General features: G+C 37.2%; 2 protein-coding genes across 2 annotated transcripts; both read left to right on the top strand.

The window, feature by feature from the left end:
• The first annotated feature begins 539 nt into the window (after window positions 1–539).
• On the top strand, window positions 540–7,356 carry LOC114465267 (zinc finger protein 880). The gene is made up of 7 exons (XM_028450169.1): window positions 540–704; window positions 2,501–2,712; window positions 3,494–3,586; window positions 3,693–3,785; window positions 3,952–4,062; window positions 4,412–4,535; window positions 4,852–7,356. The coding sequence occupies exons 1-7, from the start codon at window positions 680–682 to the stop codon at window positions 6,630–6,632; spliced, it is 2,439 nt and encodes an 812-aa protein (XP_028305970.1). The 5' UTR covers window positions 540–679; the 3' UTR covers window positions 6,633–7,356.
• A 1,138-nt stretch (window positions 7,357–8,494) lies between these two features.
• LOC114465299 (zinc finger protein 160-like) lies at window positions 8,495–23,086 on the top strand. Its single transcript, XM_028450224.1, has 9 exons — window positions 8,495–8,986; window positions 15,985–16,332; window positions 16,426–16,797; window positions 18,121–18,323; window positions 18,837–18,944; window positions 20,056–20,148; window positions 20,290–20,400; window positions 20,521–20,644; window positions 21,821–23,086. The coding sequence occupies exons 1-9, from the start codon at window positions 8,587–8,589 to the stop codon at window positions 22,819–22,821; spliced, it is 2,760 nt and encodes a 919-aa protein (XP_028306025.1). The 5' UTR covers window positions 8,495–8,586; the 3' UTR covers window positions 22,822–23,086.
• Window positions 23,087–23,102: the final 16 nt, after the last annotated feature.

Here is a 23,102-nt window from a genome sequence, read left to right as displayed (position 1 = left end):
GTTGTTGTAATTTTTTTTAACACAGGAAAGAACGAAGTGTGTATTTTAGTTGTTATTTGATATACTTTTCTCACATTTAATGTATTTTTGAAATTGTGTATGTCTGTTGTTGTTTTGTGTAATTTTCCCATGTGCTTTTTAGGTTATTTTGTGTATTTTTTTGCTGTTGTTTTGTGGTTTTTGGAGTCGATTTTGTGAGTTTTTGTTGGCATTTTTCACAGTTTTTCTCATTTTATGTATCTTTGTTGTCATTATGTATCTGGTGTAAATAATAAATTGACTAAATCAACACTTTTTGGTGCTGTTTCAAATAAATAAATAACGAAATCAATTATAAAAATAAAAAAAAAACATGTTCAAATAAAACAAATACACACAGCCAAACACAGACTATTAGAAAAACGGACTATATTAGTATTTTAGGGTCGATTTAAGCATAACTTTATGATGCCACGTTCGTACTAAAATTCAAACGTTTGCTCTTTTACTTTCAACGGAAACATCCGCCGGAAGTCCTCTGACTTTTGTTTTGGAAAGCCACTGCCCAGCCGTCGCCATTATTATTCCTGACTTGACGCTGCAATCAAACACAGTTTCGTGAATTAAAAACAGTTTTACTTTGTTTATTGGATGCATAAAGGCGTCCATCTGTTAATCAGCAGAGCATCGTGAGTTCACCATGGCCCGACGCTCCGACACGGCAGGTATGTGCGGAGGCTAACGCTAGCAGGCTAACTGTAGCTGACAACAGGAGCGGGATGAGAGAATAATATAACATATGTTTGTTTACTGTAAGGCTCGGTCTGTTCATACTGAAATATCAGGGACACATGCGTGTGTTTGGATGAATTCCGCGAATATGAGGCTGTTCCAGCATCCAACAGGCTTCATACGGTCCATCCTCCTGACGCACTAAAGGCTTGGTGTTCTATTTCAGTTGGTCATCATGTTAATTAGTGATACGCCTCTCCGACTGAACCACTTTAGTCCTGTAGGATTTGGGCGGAAATGCTGTTCAATAGTCGTGTGAAATGTGGTTAAAACGTCACTAATGTTGGTAAATTAATTGACTCAAAGTATTAAATTGACAGGCAGCAAAACATATACATAACGTTTTGTGAAAAATACAAAAGAAAAAGGTAGTTTCATTAATTATTTTTAAATATGTATAATATGTAATGTGTAAATACAACTTATTTATAATTGTCAATTTTTCAAAACTTAATTCCCCCCCGAGCTAGGATATTTAATTTAAATAACGTGCTTCCGGTCACTATTTAAGTTGGTTATCGATTGAACAGGAACACCTACTAGAACGACACTTGCTTTACCAGCTTTTAAATGTAATGCATCGTCCATCATCTAATCCTGGTGCTGTTTGCCGCTCTTTTCCGTACACACCCCACTTTTCTAAACCCTCAAAATGTGTTGTTTTTAAATAGAGCGCCTCCTGCAGATCAACCATATTACATACCATAGATATACCTGCATCTGATTCATTATTTTGAGCAATTTAATACAAACAGAAGAGCTTTCATAGTATGTGTACATACATTTTTCCATTTGTAGCCCACATGGCTAATATACATGATATGTATTAACATAAATACTGTCGATAGACATCAGTTTTATATTTACAGGCCCCAAAGATTAAGTTTATTCCAGGGTTGGGGTCAGTGACATTTTCTTAGTTACAATTATGTTTTCAATTATTCATGTTCAATTACAATTTTAATTACGATTACAGTTATCAGCATTTTTTTCCCTATTAGTTATTTTTGTCCTCAGAAAGTCAATTACAATTACGTTAAATTACACAATCACAATTACTGAGCCTGAAATAAATAACCTAATAAAAGTTAACCTTCCTCTTCTTCTTTCTGTTAGCATCTCCTTTGATAACGGGTCATAAATCAGCTGTAAAATACACTAAAAACAAATATCTATAATCTAATTTATTTCCTATCGATTAGTTACCTTGTTAGACTCCCTATTCAATGAAAATGTAGGTTTTTAATATTTTTGGTGTGGGCATCTGAGCCTTTTTTGTGTCAGTATAGCCATTGATTTCATTTAATTTTTTTTTAATGGTAAAATGTGGGAAAGCTACATATGTGTAGAACTGTACATAGAACTGTAACATGGTTACCCAGTTTTGCATTCAATAAAAAAATTCATTATTTTTTTATATAAAATCAATTTTAATAGAATTTTCTTGACAATTACAAAGTCAATTATCTAGACTCAATAACAATTTAAGTACGACAGCAGCAGATTTTCAAATTACAATTATAATTACAACATAATTGTAATTTATTATCTATTACGCGACTAGTTATACTTGTTGCCAACGCTGGTCTATTCCGATCAAATATTTCTTTTACTTTAATAGAAACACTTTACAGTATCTTAGCTCGACTCCTTGTGTAATGCCTTCAAATTCTCCGATTCAAGCGTGCGATTTAAATGAGTTATTAATCAATTCCTCTGTTCCCTGCAGGTGTTGGAGGAGGTAACCTTCCTCTGTCCTCACTTTGCATCCTGGCGTCCCCCCTGCAGCTGACTTACTCCTTCATATGGCAGGTGGTCCGACAGAAAAATGTGAAGCTGTACGGGAGGGTGGAGGAGTTTGTCACCACGGTGACTCAGACAGTTCCTGAGCTCCTGAGTTACAAACAAACTGCACAGCTGATCCTAGGTTTGAGAGCCAGGGTGAGTTAGTTCTATACGTCCATCACAAAGGGGGTCCTTAGTCAATTATTGATTGTATCGGCCTACATCTAAAATGTCAGTTATTTTTCAGAATTGTGTAATTTATTTGATTAAATTTTTTTATTCAATTGCAGAATATTTTATGTTAATATCTATGTAACCCATCGGTTAATAATAAATGGGTCAGTCTTTCTCATACTGTACCTACTGTTGCTGTTGAAATATCACTTGATCAAGCCTTTACGAACCTTCCACGCTACAAAATAAGTAATAAAAGTATGCATACATTTTCACTGCCTTTGAAAAAGTGAATTATGCTTGCCCAAATTAACCTAGTGCATCTTGTAATCACCCACCAGTCGAAATGTCGGGAATAAAGTTGAAGTGTCGAGAATAAAGTCGAAACTTTTTGAATAAAGTCGAAACTCTTCTAATAAAGTCGAAACTCTTCTAATAAAGTCGAAATGTCGAAAATAAAGTCGAAATGTCAAAAATAAAGTTGAAATGTTGAAATTTTTTTAATAAAATTGAAATGTCATCAATAAAGTAGAAAGTTTTCAAATAAAGTCAATATTTTTCAAATAAAGTCAATATTTTTCAAAAAAAGTTGAAATTTTTCAAATAAAGTTGAAATTTTTCAAATAAAGTTGAAATGTTGAAAATAAAGTCCAAATGTCGAACATTAAAGTCGAGAATAAAGTTGAAATGTAGAGAATAAGACGAAATGTCGCCTGGATAATGGCTAATATTTTGGTAATAAAAGTGTATTTTTGAACTGTAGATCATTTTGGATATGCTTCAAAATGAGAGCCCACCAGACGCCAAGATGATCCAAACTCTCATCAACAAGCTGAAGGTCACAACACCAACAGTGGTATGCTTGTCAACTTTGCATTTAGTATGGACAATATTCAGTATTTATTTATTTCGTTTTGTTATAATTTGATGAAGGATTTTTGTTAAACATAACTTTATTACAGAAAGATGACGAGGTGGAAAAATCCCAAACCAACTTCATGGTTCTGGTCCAGAATCTTCTTAAAAATCCAGTGGAAAAGAAGAACTTTTTTGAGGTACTTGTTCGTGTTTGCTTTTCATCATCATCATCATGAGGATTATTTATATATATATATTAAAGGGCATTTTGCTTATTAGTGCAGCTATTGCTGCTAAAGTTAAAGATAGGGATTTAGTTTAAAACTCTGATCATTTTTTTTAATGTTTTCTTCTTCTCTCCAGAACATTTTTCCTGTTCAGTACGGATTAAAGTTTGACATAGCAATGCAGACTCTGATTGCAGGCTTAGTGTGCAAGATGGAACAACTGCTACCTGTCCCCAACCTGTCTCAGGTACACAAGGAACACATTGAATGTCTCAGGCTAACATGTGCTGCCTTCTTCTGCTTTATAATTGTAGCGTTTTAGATTGTTATCTTAGTGGCAGCTTGTCAGTAGGGGTCACTCAGATGCCGTACACTAATATTTTGTTAAAAGAAGACAATCTACTGTGTTTTCTGGCAGTTTTTATCTGGGAAGCTTTACTTTTCAGTGACATTTTATTGTGTATATTCTAACATTGTGCTGTCAGTTGATTTATGGTTAATTCTTTTTTGTTTTTAATTTATAGGGTTTTTTGGCATTCATTAAGGAAAAAAATAGCAATCTTAACATAGTATTATCATTTTTTTCTCTCCTTCAGCTCGGTGCTATTATCACTGCAGAGCCCTCTGTCCTTGAGGCATGTGGGGGCTTCATACCTGAATCAGGGGACTTGAAGAATCTCTTGACTCACCATAAAGCTAAAGGCCTCATCCCTGTTAAAGGTAGGCACCTCAAGAAGTCCTAAATGTCAGCTCAGATATATATATATATATTTTATTTATTTATTTTTTTTTTAATTATTATTTTAAACTGCATTTTATTTTAACTACATTCATATTTGGCAAAGTGAAAGTATAAAATACAGTTGTTAAGATTGTTTTAATTTGAAAAACAAAATGTGAGTTTTTTTTTTTTTCAATTACTAGACATTTCGGGTGACCCCATTAAAACTCCAGGTGACCCCACATGACCCCAAGGTTGAAAAACTCTGGCCTAGTATAAATTGACATTTTCTATTTTTCTGTTTTTTTTGTTCAGCAACCATTTCATCTTCAGTTGGCGATTGTGTGCTCAATTCCCTCGCCTTCCGCCCCCCACCAGTAGAGCCACCACCACCAGCACCAGCTCCAACACCAGCTCCAGCACCAGTTCCTGCTTCAGCACCAGCTCCACCTCCTGCACCAGCACCAGCTCCACTTCCTGTTTCAGCTCCTGCTCCCGTTCTAGCTTCGGCTCCAGAATCACCAAAGCAATCAAAAGTAGCGGAAACGAGTGCGCCCTCTGTCAGTGACACTGATGACTTGGGCCTGTTGTCTGATGACTCTGACGCCACAGAAATCCCTGTTACTGAACCTCAGCACAGTACACTTGACAGTAATGCAACAGCTGATAGCGTGACAAAAGAAAAAAGCGTTACTGTAACCCCCGAGGAGGAGGATTCAGGACAGGAGAAAAGCTTACAAGACAAATCTCCATCACAGAAAGAGTGTGTGGACACTGCACAAAGCAAAGAGGCCGATGCTGCAAAACCCAATTTTCAGCGCTTGTCCATGAAATCAATCCCCTTCAGACTGGTCCAGTTACCTTCTAAACAGACCACACAGAATGCCAGTACGGCGGCAGCTAAAGACAAGCCCAACACTCAGCGGGTCACTTTGCATCAGTGGGTGTCACAGATTGCCACAAACTCACTGTCACTACCAGCCCTGCCTCCTCTTCCTCCTCCTAGCCTCATTGAATACGACTCTAGCCCGAGCATACGGAAAAAAAAGCAAATGCGCCCTCCATCGGATAAGTACTCGTGCACTGTGTGCGACAAGAGCTTCCCGTACCACTCCAAGCTCCTGGACCACGAGCGCATCCACACGGGCGAGAAGCCATTCGTGTGTACCGCGTGCAACAAAAGCTTCCGAACGCAGGCCTTCCTTAACAACCATCTGAAGACGCACAGCACGGCGCGTCCGTACGTCTGTGGCCAGTGCGGCAAGTGCTTCACCAAACTGCAGAGCTTGTCCAAGCACATGCTCGCCCACACGGGCCAGAAGCCCTTCTACTGTCACTTCTGCAACAAGGGATTCACGCAGTCCACGTACTTCAAAAGACACATGGAGTGCCACACCAGCCAGATCACTTACCCCTGCAAGCACTGCAGCAAAGTGTTCCCCACCGCCTTCAAGCTGTCCAACCACGAGCGCTGGCACACCAGGGACCGTCCGCACATGTGCGAGACGTGCGGGAAGAGGTTCTTGGTCCCCAGTTTGCTGAAGAGACACATGGGGTACCACATCGGCGAGCGCCAGTACCTCTGCTCCCAGTGCGGCAAGACCTTCGTATATCTGTCTGATTTAAAGCGCCACCTCCTGGACCACATACCAAAATCCAAAGTCCCTTGCCCGATCTGTCAAAAGAAGTTCTCCAGCAAGTACTGCCTGAGAGTCCATTTGAGGATTCACACCAGGGAGAGACCATACCGCTGCACCATATGCGAAAAGACCTTCACTCAAGTAGGGAACCTGAAGGTGCACATCAGGTTACACACCGACGAGCGTCCCTACAGCTGTGACGTCTGCGGAAAGACCTACAAGCTGGCCTCTCACCTCAATGTCCACAAAAGGACTCACTCAAGCAAGAAGCCCTGGACGTGCGAAACGTGCGGTAAGGGGTTCTCCGTCCCCGGCCTTCTGAAGAAACATGACCTGCTGCACGCGAGGGAGGCCAACCCTGAGTTTGCTGCCAAACGGAGGCACAGGATAAAGCAAAAGAAGCAAGCTGCAAAGAGGAAGTATGATGAAGAGGAAGAGGCCAGTGATGATTACTAATCATCTGAATTATTGAAGTCTAATAAATGTAAATCTTTATAGATATTAAAATCATTGAATGTTATACCGTACTGTTATTATCATAGGAGGTGTGTGTTTTCATGTATTTTCTATAGCTGAAGCAGCTCAAAAACCTTTGTCATAATGTTTTATTGCAAGGAATTAATATGACAGATTACAGAGTAATTCAATTGTAGCAATCCATCATTTCATTTTATTCAAGAAAATAAAGTAAATCATCTCCTTTTCACTCTTTACAAAAAGCCTGTGAAGTGTATTGACTGCTTCATATGATATTCATTTGATGCAATATACCTTTTTTTTTTAACAGAGATTATAGTGTTTTCACAATTAAACCCAGCCACCACAGAAGCACAGTTGCTAGAGAGATATATTGACTTAGGAAACAGAGAAGTTTCTTTGTCCCAGACTAGTCTTCTGTAGCTGCAGCTGTATGTCATAAAAGTGTCCGAAACCCACCACACCTGTTTAAAAGGTTCACAAAGCAAATAATGATGTAAACAACATAATGATTACTGGGCATGTGACTGTAGATCATGTATCAGCTGTTGTAGTGTGGCTATAACTGATCAATTATTACAATTCACTTTCGTTCACTATTTCAGATTTGTGTTGGTTCTTTACCAGTTGGTCACTGAAGCAGTGTCCAAATAACAGCCTTTGTATAGCTTGAATCCAACTTGTAAATGTAATAATGTTGGACATGAGGGTTTTTTGTGAATCATTGTTGTATCGTCCGAGTGTGCAGTCAGTATACAACAAAATAATTCACCTGTAATGGTTTTTGTTTTTTAAAGTTTTTTTTCTTTTCAGAAAAATAAAAAGATTTACAGAAAAAGTCATGTCACGTCTCCTGGTTTTGGTGACACTAATCCAAATCACATTTATTTAACATTTCTTATCAGTGTTAATTTTATTCATAGTCTTTTTTATTTATTTATTTATTTATTTATTTTAATAAAATTCAACTTAGTTTTAGTCCAAATTTAGTCATCATCAGGAATATTTCAATTATAGTCTAGTTTTAGTCAACCAAATATTAAGATTTTGATTAAATCTGTCACGGCTATAGTCTAAAATATACAGTATAAGAGTTTATATATATATATTCTATTACCATTTTTCAACTCTCGACATGGGATGTTATTAATGTTTGTAAATACACATTTGATGTGATCAATCCGTGAAATCACAAAAGTTCTGATTGGATTTCGTCCCATGTGATCAAATTATAGTTTGGCTTTTATTATTTGACGAAAAAATATAAATATATTTTGATACTGTTTTTGTTAACATGCATTTTTTTTCAGGGATAGTTTATCCATTTTCACTTTAAAAAAAATTTAGTTAATGGAAACTTTTTTTATTTTGTAATTAGCACTGTTTCTTACAGGATTAAAATAATGTTACAATATTGGGTCTTGACACATTTCACCATCAATTTTTTCCAAGCTATACTAGCACATTTTTATTCCGCCATCATACCTGTGGAAAATCACATTCATCTTAAATTATCTGAAAATATTTTGATTCAATTTGTTATTCTAAATAAATCCAATTATGAAAATAGAACAACTGTTAAATTACAAAAATATTTAGCTTAAATTTATCACGCAAAAAACGTAATATGTTTTTTAGATAATGTCTTAACAAAATCATTATACCCTGATCCGTTAAGAACAATAACTATTTTGATTTATAAACAAATAAGTGTTTCTGTATTTTTCTAGAATTATTTTTCAATTTATTTTGACTCTTAGTTTGTCAATGCTCTTTTTGTAAATAAAGCTGTAAAAAAAATGGATGGGCGGGGCATCCAGAACCGACGTTTGATTGGATGAAGTGGTCAGCGTTCAACCTCCGCCATTTTCAAAGCCAACTGTGTTTACAGTGGCGTTATTTTTAAAGTAAATATTGAATATAAACCTGGATAATGGAGACTTCGAGCTACCAGAGGTTCGACCGGTGGATGGACCAAGAGGTCAAGACGCTCCTCGCCATTTTTGGTGAGGACGAAATCCAGCGCGACCTGGCGTCACCGATTCGCAACGACATAGTGTACGCTCGGATAGCAGAGCGACTCCTGTCCCTGGGCATTCGGCACTCAGCGAAGCAGGTCAGAGAGAAGTTAAAGAAACTTAAACAAGATTACAAGAAGATCAAGGACCACAATAACAAAAATGGCTACCACAACCACCGAACCAGCAAGTGGTTCGACCGGTTGGATGCTCTTTTAGGACACCGGCCTACATACACCGGGACGTCGCAGACGAATGACCAAGCGCTCCGGTCAAGCAGTGAGGAATCTCAGGCAGCGGCTCCACTGAATCTAGGTGAGAATGGTAGTGTTTGTTATGGATAGACGAGCCAACAGCTCTGTTAATGTCTCTGGTGAAGGAGAATGATCAGTGGTGCAGTAACAGTAGTTTGTTGTGAAAAGCCCCGTGTGTAAGTTTCCGGTGCAGCATTGCTCTACTTCCTGGTCACTGATCTCACTTTTCCACCTTAACTATCAATGGTTTGTAGCGCTTATCAATGCCGTCAGTCAATAGACTCGCTAAGCCCTATCCCTAACCCAGGCAATACCCTAAATGTTTATATTTTTCGTATATGTGTTTTTAAAGGTGGAATTTGCCGAGCTAAATATGTTAAAATGAAAAAATATATATGACAAAAGTGGGATTCGAACCCACGTTAGCGGAAAGAAGGATCTTTGAGTGATACGTTTTAGTATCAATAGGCACTTCGATTAAGATTATAGGGACTGTGTGTTTCTTGCCCTTCCTTAGGGAGGGCTGGTGATGGTCACAATTATGCAATAAAATAAATTCATTTATTTAATTGCAATAACAAAACATGCATTGCGGTGTCTTGTAGTGTTGACCTTTGACAGCATGTGCAGACAAGTTTTAAAAAAAAAGATTATAGGGACTGTGATATATCTTGAATTGATGCCTCTAGATCAGGAATGAGCAACTGGTGGCCCGGGGCCACATACGGTCTTTGGTCTAATTGTATGCAGCCCCCAAAGTAAATGTACAAAAATGACAGAAAAATACACAAAACAAAAGTAAGAACATAGTTGCCGTGACACCCCCATGTGATGATGTAGATGGTAAAAAAAGGTCTTTGTTGAAACAGATTTGCATAATAATACAAAGTTTATTAAAACAAGCAGAATCAAAAAACAGGACAACCGGAGACAGAAGCCCTGTGAGAGCATCCGGGGTCAAATCATACCCCGAGGAAAAACAGGAGAGAAGCTCATATATCTTTCACAGAGGTTTCAGACACCATATTTTAACTAAATTAGCCTTAGCTTGGACACAAAGAGAGAAAGCAACAAATGTTTATTGTGGTCTAAGGTGGTAAAACTCTATTTGTCAAAGAACTGGAGGCGGAGACAGACACTTTAATGACATACAGCTGCGGTTGCAGGAATGAGTAGTCTGAGACAAAGGAACTTTCCTTTTTCCCGGGTCATTATAACACTCCAACTGTGTTTCTGTGGTGGCTAGGTTTGTGTTCAAAACTCCCTAAAAACACAAAACTACAACAACAACAAAAAAAACAAAATGACAACAGTAATACACAAACTGACACCAAATAACACAAAGCAACAACAAAAACACACAAAATCACTCAAAATATACATAACTACAGAAAATTATAACAAAAGTACACAAAAAGACAAGGAAAACACAAAAAATGACTCCGCAAATTCACAGTACTAACAAACAAGCAAAACGACAACAGAAATACACAAAAAAGACTGCTAAAAAACACAAAACGACAACACAAATACACAATATGACTAAAAAAAACATGTATTTTACAGGAAAAATACAAACATACACAGTTGTTAAGTTGCCCACCTCTGCACATTGTCACAGCATTTCTTTGTTTCTTTACTAAACACCCAAAGAGGTATTTTTATTTAATCATTCATTTATATTATATGTTTTAGTTGGGCTATAGTGATTTCCTTTTTCTTTTTTTTTTTTTTTTTGCTCTGTTCACAGGTTCGCCCTGGTCCTGGTCAAATGTTGAGATAGTAGCATTAGCATTGTTGACACTTTGGGCACAACCTCTTATTCAAAACGAGCTTCTCTTGAATACGGCACATCATAAAGTTTACCCGTATCTCAGTGACAAACTGGCCAAAATTGGCAATCGACAGACTTTCACAGCAGTGCCGGGATAAAATCAAATACCTGAAAAAAGACTACAAGAGAATTAAAAGTGGGCTGCGTAAGGGTAAAAAGAACAGTGTATGGTTTAAAATAATTTATCAGTTTTCACAAACAGAGGAACCAGCAGAATGTTTCTCCACTGAACCGTTCTTACCAGCACAGTCTGATGTTATGGATTTTGCCTCGAATGGTAAGTGAGACCTGTTTAATATTCTAATTCTTCCTGTAAGGCAGAGGTAGGCAACTTTAATCACAGCGGGGCCACAAAAATGTGTTTGTTTGATCATAGGGCCACATGATCAACATTCAAGTCAGCATTTAGAATAATGACTAATCTGAGCATTAATACAGGAATGAACAAAGAGGTTTTATAGTAATTGTGTTTTTTTCTTTCATTCTTTGTATGTTTGTTGTTGTCTTACTTGTTGTGAGGCATTTTGTGTATTTCTGTAGTTCTTTTGTGTATTTTTCCTCTAAAATATGTTTTATGGAGTCATTGTGTATTTATGCTTTCATTTTGTGCTTTTTGGAGTAATTTTTGTTTATTTCTGTTGTCGTTTTGCTTGATTGTAGGGCTGAACGATTAATTACATTTGCGATATCGTTACAATATAAAACGCAAAGGCTGCAAATTTTATTAAATTTTTTTTGTCTTTGTCTGGTCTTGTACTGTCCTGTTAAGTTCAGAGAGTGTTTAAAAAGTGCAGTAAGTGAAGTTAGTGAGATATGTTGAAGAGGTAAAGCCACAGATTTGTTTGCTTTATTGTTGTAATCTGTGCTTTATAGTGTATATTTTATATTTATTTAAAGTTTAAACAAATCTGAAATTGTTTATTATGAAACCGATTGATTTGTTGCTTGTGTTCATTGAAAAATACATGACAAGAGGCCCTTGAAAAAATAATTGCATATTAAATCGCGATCGCAATATTGAGGAACAAAATCGCAATTAGATTATTTTCCAAAATCATTCAGCCCCACTTGTTTGTTAGTACTGTGGGTTTATAGTGTCATTTTTTTGTGTTTTTCTTGTCTTTTAGTGTACTTTTGTTGTCATTTTCTGTTATTTTGTATTTTTGTCTGAGTAATTGTGCATTACTATTGTTGCTTTGTTCATATTTGTAGTCGTTTTGTGTGTTTTTGAAGTATTTCTACCGTATTTTCCTGCAATGTTGTAGTTGTTTTTTTTAACCTATTCTTGCTCTTGTTTTGTGTATTTTTGTCATTTTTTACATTTCCTTTGGGGGCTGCATAAAATTAAACTGAGGGCCAAATGTGGCCACCAGTTGCCTATTTCTGCTGTAGGGGCTCTGATATTTTGTTTCAAAATCACCCAAATTCTATTTCAGAGTTTAGCCATTTCAGCGTCACGTTACACTTTTTCATTTCTTTTACATTTCATCATCCTTCCCTGTTTAGGTGACTTTACTGGTTATTAAACTTTCTGAAATCTTACCAAACATGATAAATAGGTTCAATAGAGTCAACTACTGTTGTTAACATTACATTTATGTGCTTCAGAGGATTTACAAAAATGGGATGTTGCGCAGAATTCACACGAGATCACGTTAGCAACAATACTAGACTCTCAGCCACCAGTTTAACAGGAAAAATAGCGTGAATACGAGTGATTTGGTCCCAACACATTATTTGAGAAACTTTTAATAACCACAAACTGGTGAATCACCCTCACAGTTTCCACTAAATCCCGCTCAGCCACGTGTGATTGTAAATACTTCTGCTGTGTTGTGTCACCAGGTAAAATGGGCACCAGTTCAGCTAATTATACACCAACTGATAAACCTGTTTTAAATTTGAATGGAGTTCTAAAAATCTCAACCGCTTAACAACACACTTCATATGACGTTCTACATGCATTTTCAGTCGCACGAAAACATGTTCACGAGACAAACCATAACATGTAGCGTGTGATTTTTAAACAGGCTTATCAGCAGAATTGGATATATTGGTCAGTTTGTCAAACGTTCTAGACATTCAGTCATTGTTTTTCCGCTGAAGAATTGTGTGTAAATGCGTGATATTGTCCTAAAACACGTGTCCAACTCTAGGCTTGGGGGCCAAATCCGGCCCTTTAGAGCATCCAGTTCAGCCTGCAGGAGAAAATAAAGAGTCATTATGTAAATGAAACTCAACAACATTGCAGGGGTTTACAGTTTTTGCGGTGCTTATATTGCATGATTGCAGTCATCTTTAGTGTTAAACTGTTGGAGAAACTCAAAATTCTTACAAAATCTTACAATTTTCATCAATTTATGACAAAATATTTAATTAATTAAATGAATATTGGTCAAAATCTTGAAAATTTAAAGCGAAGATTGTGTAGAGACAGATATTTATCACTGTTCTCCATAGAAGTGCAAACTAGCATACAATAATGTTGAAATTACTCGTTTTTCGGCATAAAATCTGTGGCTCTCTTAAGATCAATCTGCTCCATCCTAAAACATTGCATGGGGAGGCATTTCTGTGCCATGTTGGCCGGGGCCTGATTTGAAAAAAAAAAGAGAAAAATAGTCAGATTGCTTTAATGTAATTTTTTTCCGTCTGTTTTGTGCATTCACTGATTCTAACATGTGGCTTGGTCGTGCAGTTTTAACTAAGTTACAGGAGGTGTTGCTAAAGCTCAAATACACACTTTGTTACGCCTCTGATAAACCACACTGCACAACAATTTCAGTTTAGAATGAAGTTGCAGGCTCATTCACAAGTAAGGCTGCACAATTAATCAAGTTTTAAACATGATTACAATTTTGGCCTCCACGATTAAAATATACTGATTGTTGGCTTTTTTTACATTTAAAATGCGAAATGCGTCCTCTAATGGAGTTTTAGGGGTTTTTTAAGGTGGGGTGCTGGTATTGAACATGTCGACACGACCCTATCAGTTGATTGACATGAGTACCTAATGAATTAGTATGTATTAATTAATTCATTCATTAATCCAGTGGACACTCAAGCTAGAAAATGTTTACAGGCTAGTGTTTCTTGCTCAAAACCTGTCAGCTTAAGCCTAATGTTCTTAACTTTTCTTTTTACGCTGTAATTTTTTTCAATGAGTTGCACTCTGTAACAGTGTATTTATAGTTGGGTCAATTTTAATATTTATCAATATTTAGGGATGTCCTGATACAACTTTTTCACTTCCGATACAATACCTTTTTTGCAGCCTTGAGTATTGGCCGATATCGATACAATAACAGCACGAATCATACACACGTTTATGACCTGTTTTGTAGTGTGAAATGTTAGAAAAGGCTTAATTATTCAAAAAAACAGACCCATTTATTATTACCCAATGGATTACATATAATTAACCTTTTAGAAAAATAATTATCTATGATTGAATAAAATAAATTACAAAATAAAATAGAAGATATTAAAAAAAATAAATCCAAAAAAACAATATATGTTACATCGGAGATTTTAGATGCAGTCCGATAAAATCCGATATTTGTTTTCTGGCTGATATCGGACCAATATCACTATCGACACCCCTATCAATATTTGTCTTTAAAGTTGTTTTTTTTGCACTGTAAACTGTTCACATATTGTTTGTTAGAAAGTAGTTACCGTATTTTTCAGACTATAAGGCACACTTAAAATCCTTTCATTTTCTCAAAAATCGACAGTGAGCCTTATAATCAGGTGCGCCTTATGTATGAAATTAATATGTCAAAATGTTTTAGTACAACTTTGGTAAACTATGAAGCTGCACTGCTTGATGGATTTTTGGCACTTTAGGGCTACCGTAGTCAGACGCCTCTTGGAGTGATATGTACCTGTACTGTGCTTCAACATACTGAACTGAAAAAATTAGTGTATTGTTCTTTATCTTATGTGTTAAACCTGAACAATGTTGAGTTATTGTTAATGAGTTGAATAAAGTTTGACTTATCTGACTATTTTGTTTCGCTTAATGTGTCATAGGGATGTAACGATTAATCGTAAGGCAGTTAAAAATCGATTCATAAGTATCACGATTGAGATCGATCTTCTGAAAATTGAATCGCAGTACTTTTTTTAAACAGCAGAGGGCGCTATCCAAAAGTGTAGGCGGCGGGCGGAGTCTGCTAATACTTTCTTTCTGGCCGCCTTCTACTCTTAAATATGTCAATAAATGATTCCTTACCCCTTTAGCACCGAAAGAATATCTATAATATTACTTGAATATCTGTAAAAGTCACGTTATTCTATTAGCTCTGTCTGCTAGCATAGCATCTCTTCTTCACTGCTAGATTAGCTGCATGCCAACCGACCACTGGGTTACCAGCGCCCTCTGCTGGTCCAAACAAATATCTGACGTAAATACAGGGCAATGACGTTTTTTTTTTTTTTTTAAAGTCCAATTGTTAAGGCACAAAATACATTTTCAGTTGCACTTTTAAAAAGAAAAAGAACTATTATGCAGTTTTGCATTGTTTATTATAGAACCAGAATTTAAATTAATAAGCTTCTTCTTCTTGTATTATTCCTTTATTTATTTAATTCAAGATTTATTTTTAGTTAAATTGCATTATTTTGAATAGTTTATCAAGGGATTCTTTTGACAATGAAAAATAAAAGGAAAATTGTACAGTATTTTCTAGTTTTTTTCCCCCCAAAAAAATAAAGGAATACTTTTCAATCATCATTTGTCTACAGTCTCATTTTGTAAAATAAATCGTGAGAGAATCGTATCGTGAACCCAGTATCGTGAATCGAATCGTATTGGGAGTTGAGTGAATCGTTACATCCCTACGTCCTAATAATAATAACAAACCGATGCGCCTTATAGTCCAGTGCGCCTTATGCATGAAAATAGACCCAGTAAGACCCATTCATTGATAGTGCGCCTTATAATCCGGTGCGCCTTATAGTCCGAAAAACATGGTAAATAAAATTACAGACGTTTTTCCTAAAATGATAAATAATCATGATTCAAATATTGAACCAAATAATCGTGATGATCTTTATGGCCATAATCGTGCAACACTAAATACAATAATAGTGGAAAGTGTGTTTAGAGTTCTAATAAACTTGTTCTCACAGTGTTAGCTTAGCAATGATGCTAAAAGATGAAACATGCATATGTGATGATGGACTGGTATGTAACGTGCCTTTGTTCATTATGTTTACAGGTGAGTGGCTGCCAGATGAAGTCCAAATTCTCTTAACCCTCTGGGCTCAGGAAACCATTCAGAAGCAGCTACTGGTCCCAGCAGCAGACACACAGGTGTTCACGTACCTCAGCAACGAGCTGGACCTGGTGGGTTTCAGCAGGACACCATTTCAATGCAGACTCAAAATAGAAAGTCTCAAAGCAGAGTACCACAAAATCCAGCAAACTGGAGTCAATGGGCATAGTGGGAGCAACTGGTTTGCTATAATGGACAGTGTGCTGGGGCCTGGTGCAGAGGGTCAGAATGACGTGAATCCACATGCTTTCCTGAAAGAGCTGAAATTAGAAGAAGAAGAAGGCATGGAGGGTATGTTGTGGAAATCACACGTAGCACAGATTGTTCTGGATCTTTTCCACATGTCCCAGTAGCATTCCCATCATCACTCTGCTGTGTTTACAGATGCGTCAGGGGTTACATGGACGTCACAGGAAGTCAACCTGCTGCTCCAATGCTGGGCAAAGGAGGACATCCAGGAGCAGCTTAGATCAAGCGACATCAGCGACAGGGCATTCGCTCTGCTGAGCTCCAATCTGGCAACCCATGGGTTCGATAAGACCACACTGCAATGTAAAGCTAAAGTAAAACTGCTGATAGAAAGTTACAGACACATGAAAGAGCAGGAGGACTGCATCGAGCAGGGAAGCACATGGTTTGTCACCCTGGATAAAACCCTTAGTGGACACCAGGAAGTGGGTGAGGCGGAGCTAACCGCCACAAACTCAGTCCCTGACGGTCTACAAGCACGTGGAGATTTTTCTGAACCACAACCAGGTACAGACCTCACCCAGGGTACAACATGTCGTTTTTCACTACTCCTGATTTTACCTTTTATCTCACCTTAAAAACTGTTTACTTTGCATTCAGCACAACCTCTGCTGTGTGAATTTACAGTTAATGTTTTATTATTGTTTATTTATTTTGAAAGGACAAATGAATGAGAAAAAATAGATTAAAATGAATAAACAAAAAATCTGTATAAAATAAAATAAAACAAAAAGTAAATTTCAATGTAATACACCTTTGACTCGGGTAGAAAAGAAGCCTAAGCTTGTCAAGTCTTACCCTGATTTTTCACCATTACCAAATGCAAAGTCCAATAAAATAAACTAAATGGACAATACATAAATACTCCAATCGAGCTTTTAAGAAAAACAGAACAACAAAACAAACAAACAAACAAAAAAAACTCAAAATGAACATGCGCCATCAACATCTGTGAGATTTACACATATATCTTTTGTAAAAAAAAAAATTAAAATAAAACTGTGTGCATTATATTCATACATTGTTGAATCGTTTCATCAAGGTCGTTCCACAAAATCACCTCACAAATGGAAATACACATACTTTTTAAATTGGTCCGAGCATGATGTTGTTTTCAAGTTTAGTTTCTTTCTAAAGTTTGTATGTTTACAGGTATTTTTGGCTTTATACATTATCAGCACAGTCTTAAAATCTACCAGATCCCCAAACTTCAAGATGTGTGATTTTAAAAACGGTGTATTGGTGTGTTCATAATATCCTACATTGTTTACTATACAAATGGCTTTTTTTTGGTAGCATGTTTAGTGATCGTAAGGTGTTTTTGTAAGTGTTGCCCCATGTTTTTTGACATACTTTATCAACACTTTGGACCTAAAATCACACAAAAGACACATCAACTCCCCACTAGAATTGTATTTATTTATTTTTACTGTGAAAACTACAAATCTGTTTTAGGAACCTTTTTGATAAATTTGAATACAAACATTAAGTGTCATTTTCAAAAACATGCACAAATTTGCACAAATTTACACATAGAACAAAGGTTTCTACAGAGTCATCCGTCGACTCCTGGAGGATTAAATAAGAGACAAATTAAATGATTAATGTTTTGTAAAAACAAAAAATCACCAGGATTCATGACAAAGGAATGCAACAATTCTCTTACAAAACAAATCTGTACAATTAAGTTTTCTAAATGTTTGTTTTGCCTGTGCATTCGTCCCTATATGAAGTTTAATTTCTTTGTAATATTACCACATGAATAATAGTTTTTTTTCATGGACATACGTAGATAACACTGGCTTTTAATATCCTCTCCTCTCTTTGCAGGTCGCTGCGTGTCCGTCTCCTCTCTGTGTCTCCTGGTTCCCACTCTGCGTCTGATGTGTGCCTTCGCCTGGCAGGTTGTCCGCTCGTGCAATGTCGCACATTTTGGGAAAGTAGACGAATTAGTGAGTTTGGTTACAGAGCTGGTCCCAGGGGTGCTGACACCCAAAGAGAGAGCACAGCTTCTGCTACGGCTGAGGGCCAAGGTAGGAAACGTATGTCTTAAATTAAAGGGGTAGGATTAGATACGTTTATACTTCTTCCTACTCCTCTTCATTCACGTAAACTGAGATGTGTAAGAATTTGAAGAGGCAAGATACTGTTTTGTTATTTCTTGACGTAATTATTTTTTTAAACTGCTTTTAAGTTGTCATTCACACAATCGAAATAATTGAAACAAATCAAATCTGAAACGTGTACAGAACAGCTGTATTTTTACCATTGATCAACCTGTTATGGAATGGTATTAATCTATGTAAATACAGACAGACAGATTGGATGTGATCAATGCGTAACAACACATGAGTTCTGATTGGATTTCGTCTCATGTTTTGTTTTCATTAGTCAGTGAAAATCTAAATATATTTTGATATAATTTTTGTTAAAAAAAAAAATGTATTAAAGTTGTCTTAGTCTGGTTATTGTCGCTTAAAAAAAAATATAGTCTGAGTACATTTTTAGTCGACCAAAAAGAAATTCCTTTTGATTGTGTTTTGCAGCTTGTGCTAGAATTGTGTCGCAGTGCGAGCACAGCAAATATGACGACCATCGAACCTCACATGAAGGTTATTCAAGAGCTCGCTATTGGCTCCAGCTGCAGCCAGGAGGTGGGTGTCCCACGCACTGAACAGATATTTCACAAGTAACCCTCCTAATCACATGACCTATGCTATATTTGACCGCTAATACAGTGATGGTGTCAAAATGGCATACTAACGTACTACTCATACTAACGTACTACTCATACTAGCGTGCAACTCATACTAGCGTACAACTCATACTAGCGTACAACTCATACTAGCGTACAACTCATACTAACGTACAACTCATACTAACGTACTACTCATACTACTCATACTGAGTTTGATGTCAAAATGAGTATGTAGTGCGCTCACATTAGATAGTATGAAAAGATTGAGTATGCGAGTAATACCCGGATGTATACTACTATATCAGGACATTTTTTAAGTATGCATGGTGGGCACACTAGTCATACTAACCACCCCATGATGCATTGCTGGGACTGGAGTGGCTTCAAGCCAAAAATCAAACTTCCCCTTTTCAAAACAAAAGCATATTTTCTTGTCTCCCATTAGTTTTTTTTTAACACTTCTGTAAATAGGGCTCTTGTTTTGAAGTTAACTGGAAGTTTAGTCAGTAGCACAATGGCAGATCTCCGAAAATCTGCGAAATGACGGCATGAAATGTGTGTTTGTGAGTTTTATGCATCCAATGACCACATGTTGATATTCTACTTTTTCATTTTCTCGCTTAAAATGTTTTCCGAACTTTCAAATGTGGCGAATTAAAGGAGATATTTAGCCTTAGTGTGCTTCTGGTTTCTGCCATTGTAGGTTTGAAATGCATCTTAGGAAACTTGGAAGTATACATCAGTGGGAATGGTCACTATACTAATCATACTTATAGTATATAGTAGACAGTATATACTCATTGAGTTTGTAGTGCATAGTACGGAGTGTGCCATTTCAAACACAGCGTTACTGTTTAATATTTTACCTTACGTTGCTTTGACAACATTGCTAATTCAGTAAAACTGTTGTTCCCTCTGGATCTGATTTCTCAGAGGTGTCTTTCTAACTGGAATAATCCCAATTGATTCATCGAAAAAAAATTAGCAAATAAGGGAATTTAGATGTTTTCCAGATCCAATCATTTCAATCCACTAACATTTTTTTTGTATTTGTCACACATTGGCAGGAGGTGGAGGAGTTGGAAAATTCCACGTCCAACTTTAAGGAGGTTGTTGGTGCTTTGCTCAAGGACGCAGAGGAGAGAGAGAGGTTTTTCAAGGTCAGTTAGTCTCAAATCAGTGAAACTCCCTCAACAATGAAAAGCTTCATTGAATCCTTAGAAATCTAACTGAGGATTTAAAGACCAACTACTTTTATAAGGAACCTGAACTTGTGATTTTGCACATCTGTTTTTAATCAGGAGATCTTTCCTCTTCACTATGGACAAAAGTTTGATGTTACACTGCACTCATTAACCTGGAACTTTATATCCAAACTTGATCGCCTGTTGCCAGTGCCTGACATTAAACAGGTAGGGTAGATATTGTGGGCAAATGTTAATGGTTTGAATTCATTCCAGTCACAAACTAGACTAATGTTAATTAGTTGGAAATGATTTTTGACAGTGTACAAACATCTGCTTCTGTGTTAGACTGCAGAGTGGCTGAGTGCTGCCCCCGGTGTCATAGAGGAATGTGGACAGATGGATTTAAAACCAAATCATCTTAAAACGCTGCTGATTTTTCATGAAGAACAGTCAGATTATACACACAAAGGTGAGCATCATATGTTAGTTTTCAGGGTTCTCGCCAGCGCTGTTGCGCGTAGGTGCCCCATGGTGTGATTTTGATTCCCTACGGCAAATATAGGCAACTGGTGCCACGTGGTCTCACTTTGTGTGGCCCCCAAAAAAATCTCCAAAAATTCTATTTCAAGAAGTTGTGAGGAATATAAAGCCCAACATAATACACCAAATAACTCCCAAAACATACAAATCGACAGCAAATTGCACAAAGTACACAAAAACTCACAAAAAATTCCTAAAATACACAAAATGACACCGAAGACAGATGCAACAACCACTTAAACAGATAACACAAAAAAAACAATACAAAAGTCACACAAATGTTCAACAAAATTTCACAAAATGAGAGGGAACTATGCAAAATTTCAACCAAAACACAGAACACACACATAATGGCTAAAAAATTGACAAAACAACAAAACCACCGACAAACCTCTTGCCCCTATTGTGGCCCTCGGATCAGATATAATCAAATTTTTGTGACCCACGCTGTGATAGTATTGCCTATCACTGCCCTACGGTGTGATGTCGCCCCCTACGCTGTGTTTCAACCAGTGTATGGGGCTTTTCTGTTTTTTTCCCCTTTTTTAATCGCTACCGTCATAATAATTGTTGCACACTTGGACACAAAAGGGACTTCCAGGCGTGCACGAGTTGTTTTAACTCTTTTTTTAATTTGCATAACCGAGAAACAGTCCCAATATTACTGCAGATCCCACATGATACCTTATTTAAATTTGAAAATCAGTCTTTTGAATGAAATGTTGTGTTGTCTCTACAGTGTCTCTGTCGGTGTCTTTATTTATGGAGGACCTATACAAAGCATGAGTAACTCTCTAACTTCATTCATCATGACCCTTTACCAATTCAGAAATAACTTTTGGCTTGAAAATAAGGTAGTAACAAAGATACAAACAAAGACAAAACAACTTTAACTTTACGTCACCAAATTTGTCCCTCAGAGAGTAATACATTTAAAAAAAATTGGACCCCCCTACAACACTTGCGCCACCAGCACTCGCTCATGCGCCACGTGATCCCCTACGGTGTGAAACATTCCTGGAGAGAACCCTGGTGTTAAACAAGCTGAAAGTTTTATTGTGGCATCATTTTTTTTATTTTCATGTTTTTTTTCGTCCTTTTCTAGATTATTCTGAGATTCAGAACTCATTTTTACCAACATTGACGCTTCGCCGGAAAGCAAACCCTCTGCACTGCAGCCACAAAAGACAAGATATCTCAAAACAGAGCAAAGGGGAGGAAACTATAGATGCTGTAAAACTTTCAAATCTACAATTACATAGATTAAATGTTAAGAAAAACTCATCTCTAAACGATTCATCGTTGCCCCTGGCCACCTGCTGCCTGTGCCCGTACACTCACCACCACTTCTCAGGACTTCTGGAACACATCAGGAAAGAACACCTGCCCCTGGAGTCCAGCTGTTCTCCACCTGGGAAACACGGGGACACTCGGGAAGCAAACTCTCCAACATACTCTCCTGAAACAAATGGCGTGACTGTCTTTCCGTCCATTTCTGACCTTAATCAGAACCTGAAGTCCCATTTGCCAGGATACCAGTGTGACAAGTGTGATAAGAAGTACTCGTCCAATTCCTCTCTTATCGTCCACCAGCGGATACACACCGGTGAGGCTCCCTTCCTGTGTTCATACTGTGGTCGGAGCTTCCGCTCAAAGGGGATTCTTGATTGGCACGTCCGCGCGCACACCGGAGATCGACGCTACGAATGTCATATCTGTGGAAAGACGTCCGTCCAACACCTGGCCCGACACATGCGCATGCACAGAGGGGAGAAGAATTACCTGTGTTCTCACTGCGGGAAGGCGTTTCTCTCCTCAGTGGAGCTACGGCTACACACCAGGTACCATACGGGCGAGCGGCCTTACAAGTGCAGCCAGTGTGGGAAAGGTTTCGTGGCAAAGTGCCATCTGACGAGACACATACTCCAGCACACGGGCGAGAGACCCCACCGGTGTTTGTTTTGTCCGAAATCCTTCTCTTCGTTGAAAGCAAAGAAAAGACACATGTTCATCCACCAAAATAACAAGTCTTTTCAGTGTGTGCATTGTGGTCGAATATTTAGAATAGAGAGTACTCTCAAAAAGCATATGGAAATGCATAAATGAATGGGATTTATGTTTTAAACAAAGTCCTACAGTTTTGTCTTGGTTTATTAAACTCTTGGTTTATTAAACGTATGTGTAAGTGCAGACAAAAAGTGGTGGTTTCCAAGTTATGGATTACAATGAATATATTTTTATACGATGTTTTTACACCACAATGAACTAAAAGAGATAATAGTTTTCTTTGCCTCAGCAAATATCTAGCTGTCCATTGATAACAGTGGTGCTCACATACAGGTTATTGCCACTAACACAATACTTGTTAATACTTTTACTTTATTTAT

This window comes from Gouania willdenowi, chromosome 6 (assembly GCF_900634775.1).
Source record: "Gouania willdenowi chromosome 6, fGouWil2.1, whole genome shotgun sequence".
NCBI classification, from domain to species: domain Eukaryota; kingdom Metazoa; phylum Chordata; class Actinopteri; order Blenniiformes; family Gobiesocidae; genus Gouania; species Gouania willdenowi.
This window is presented reverse-complemented; position numbering and strand designations above follow the sequence as displayed.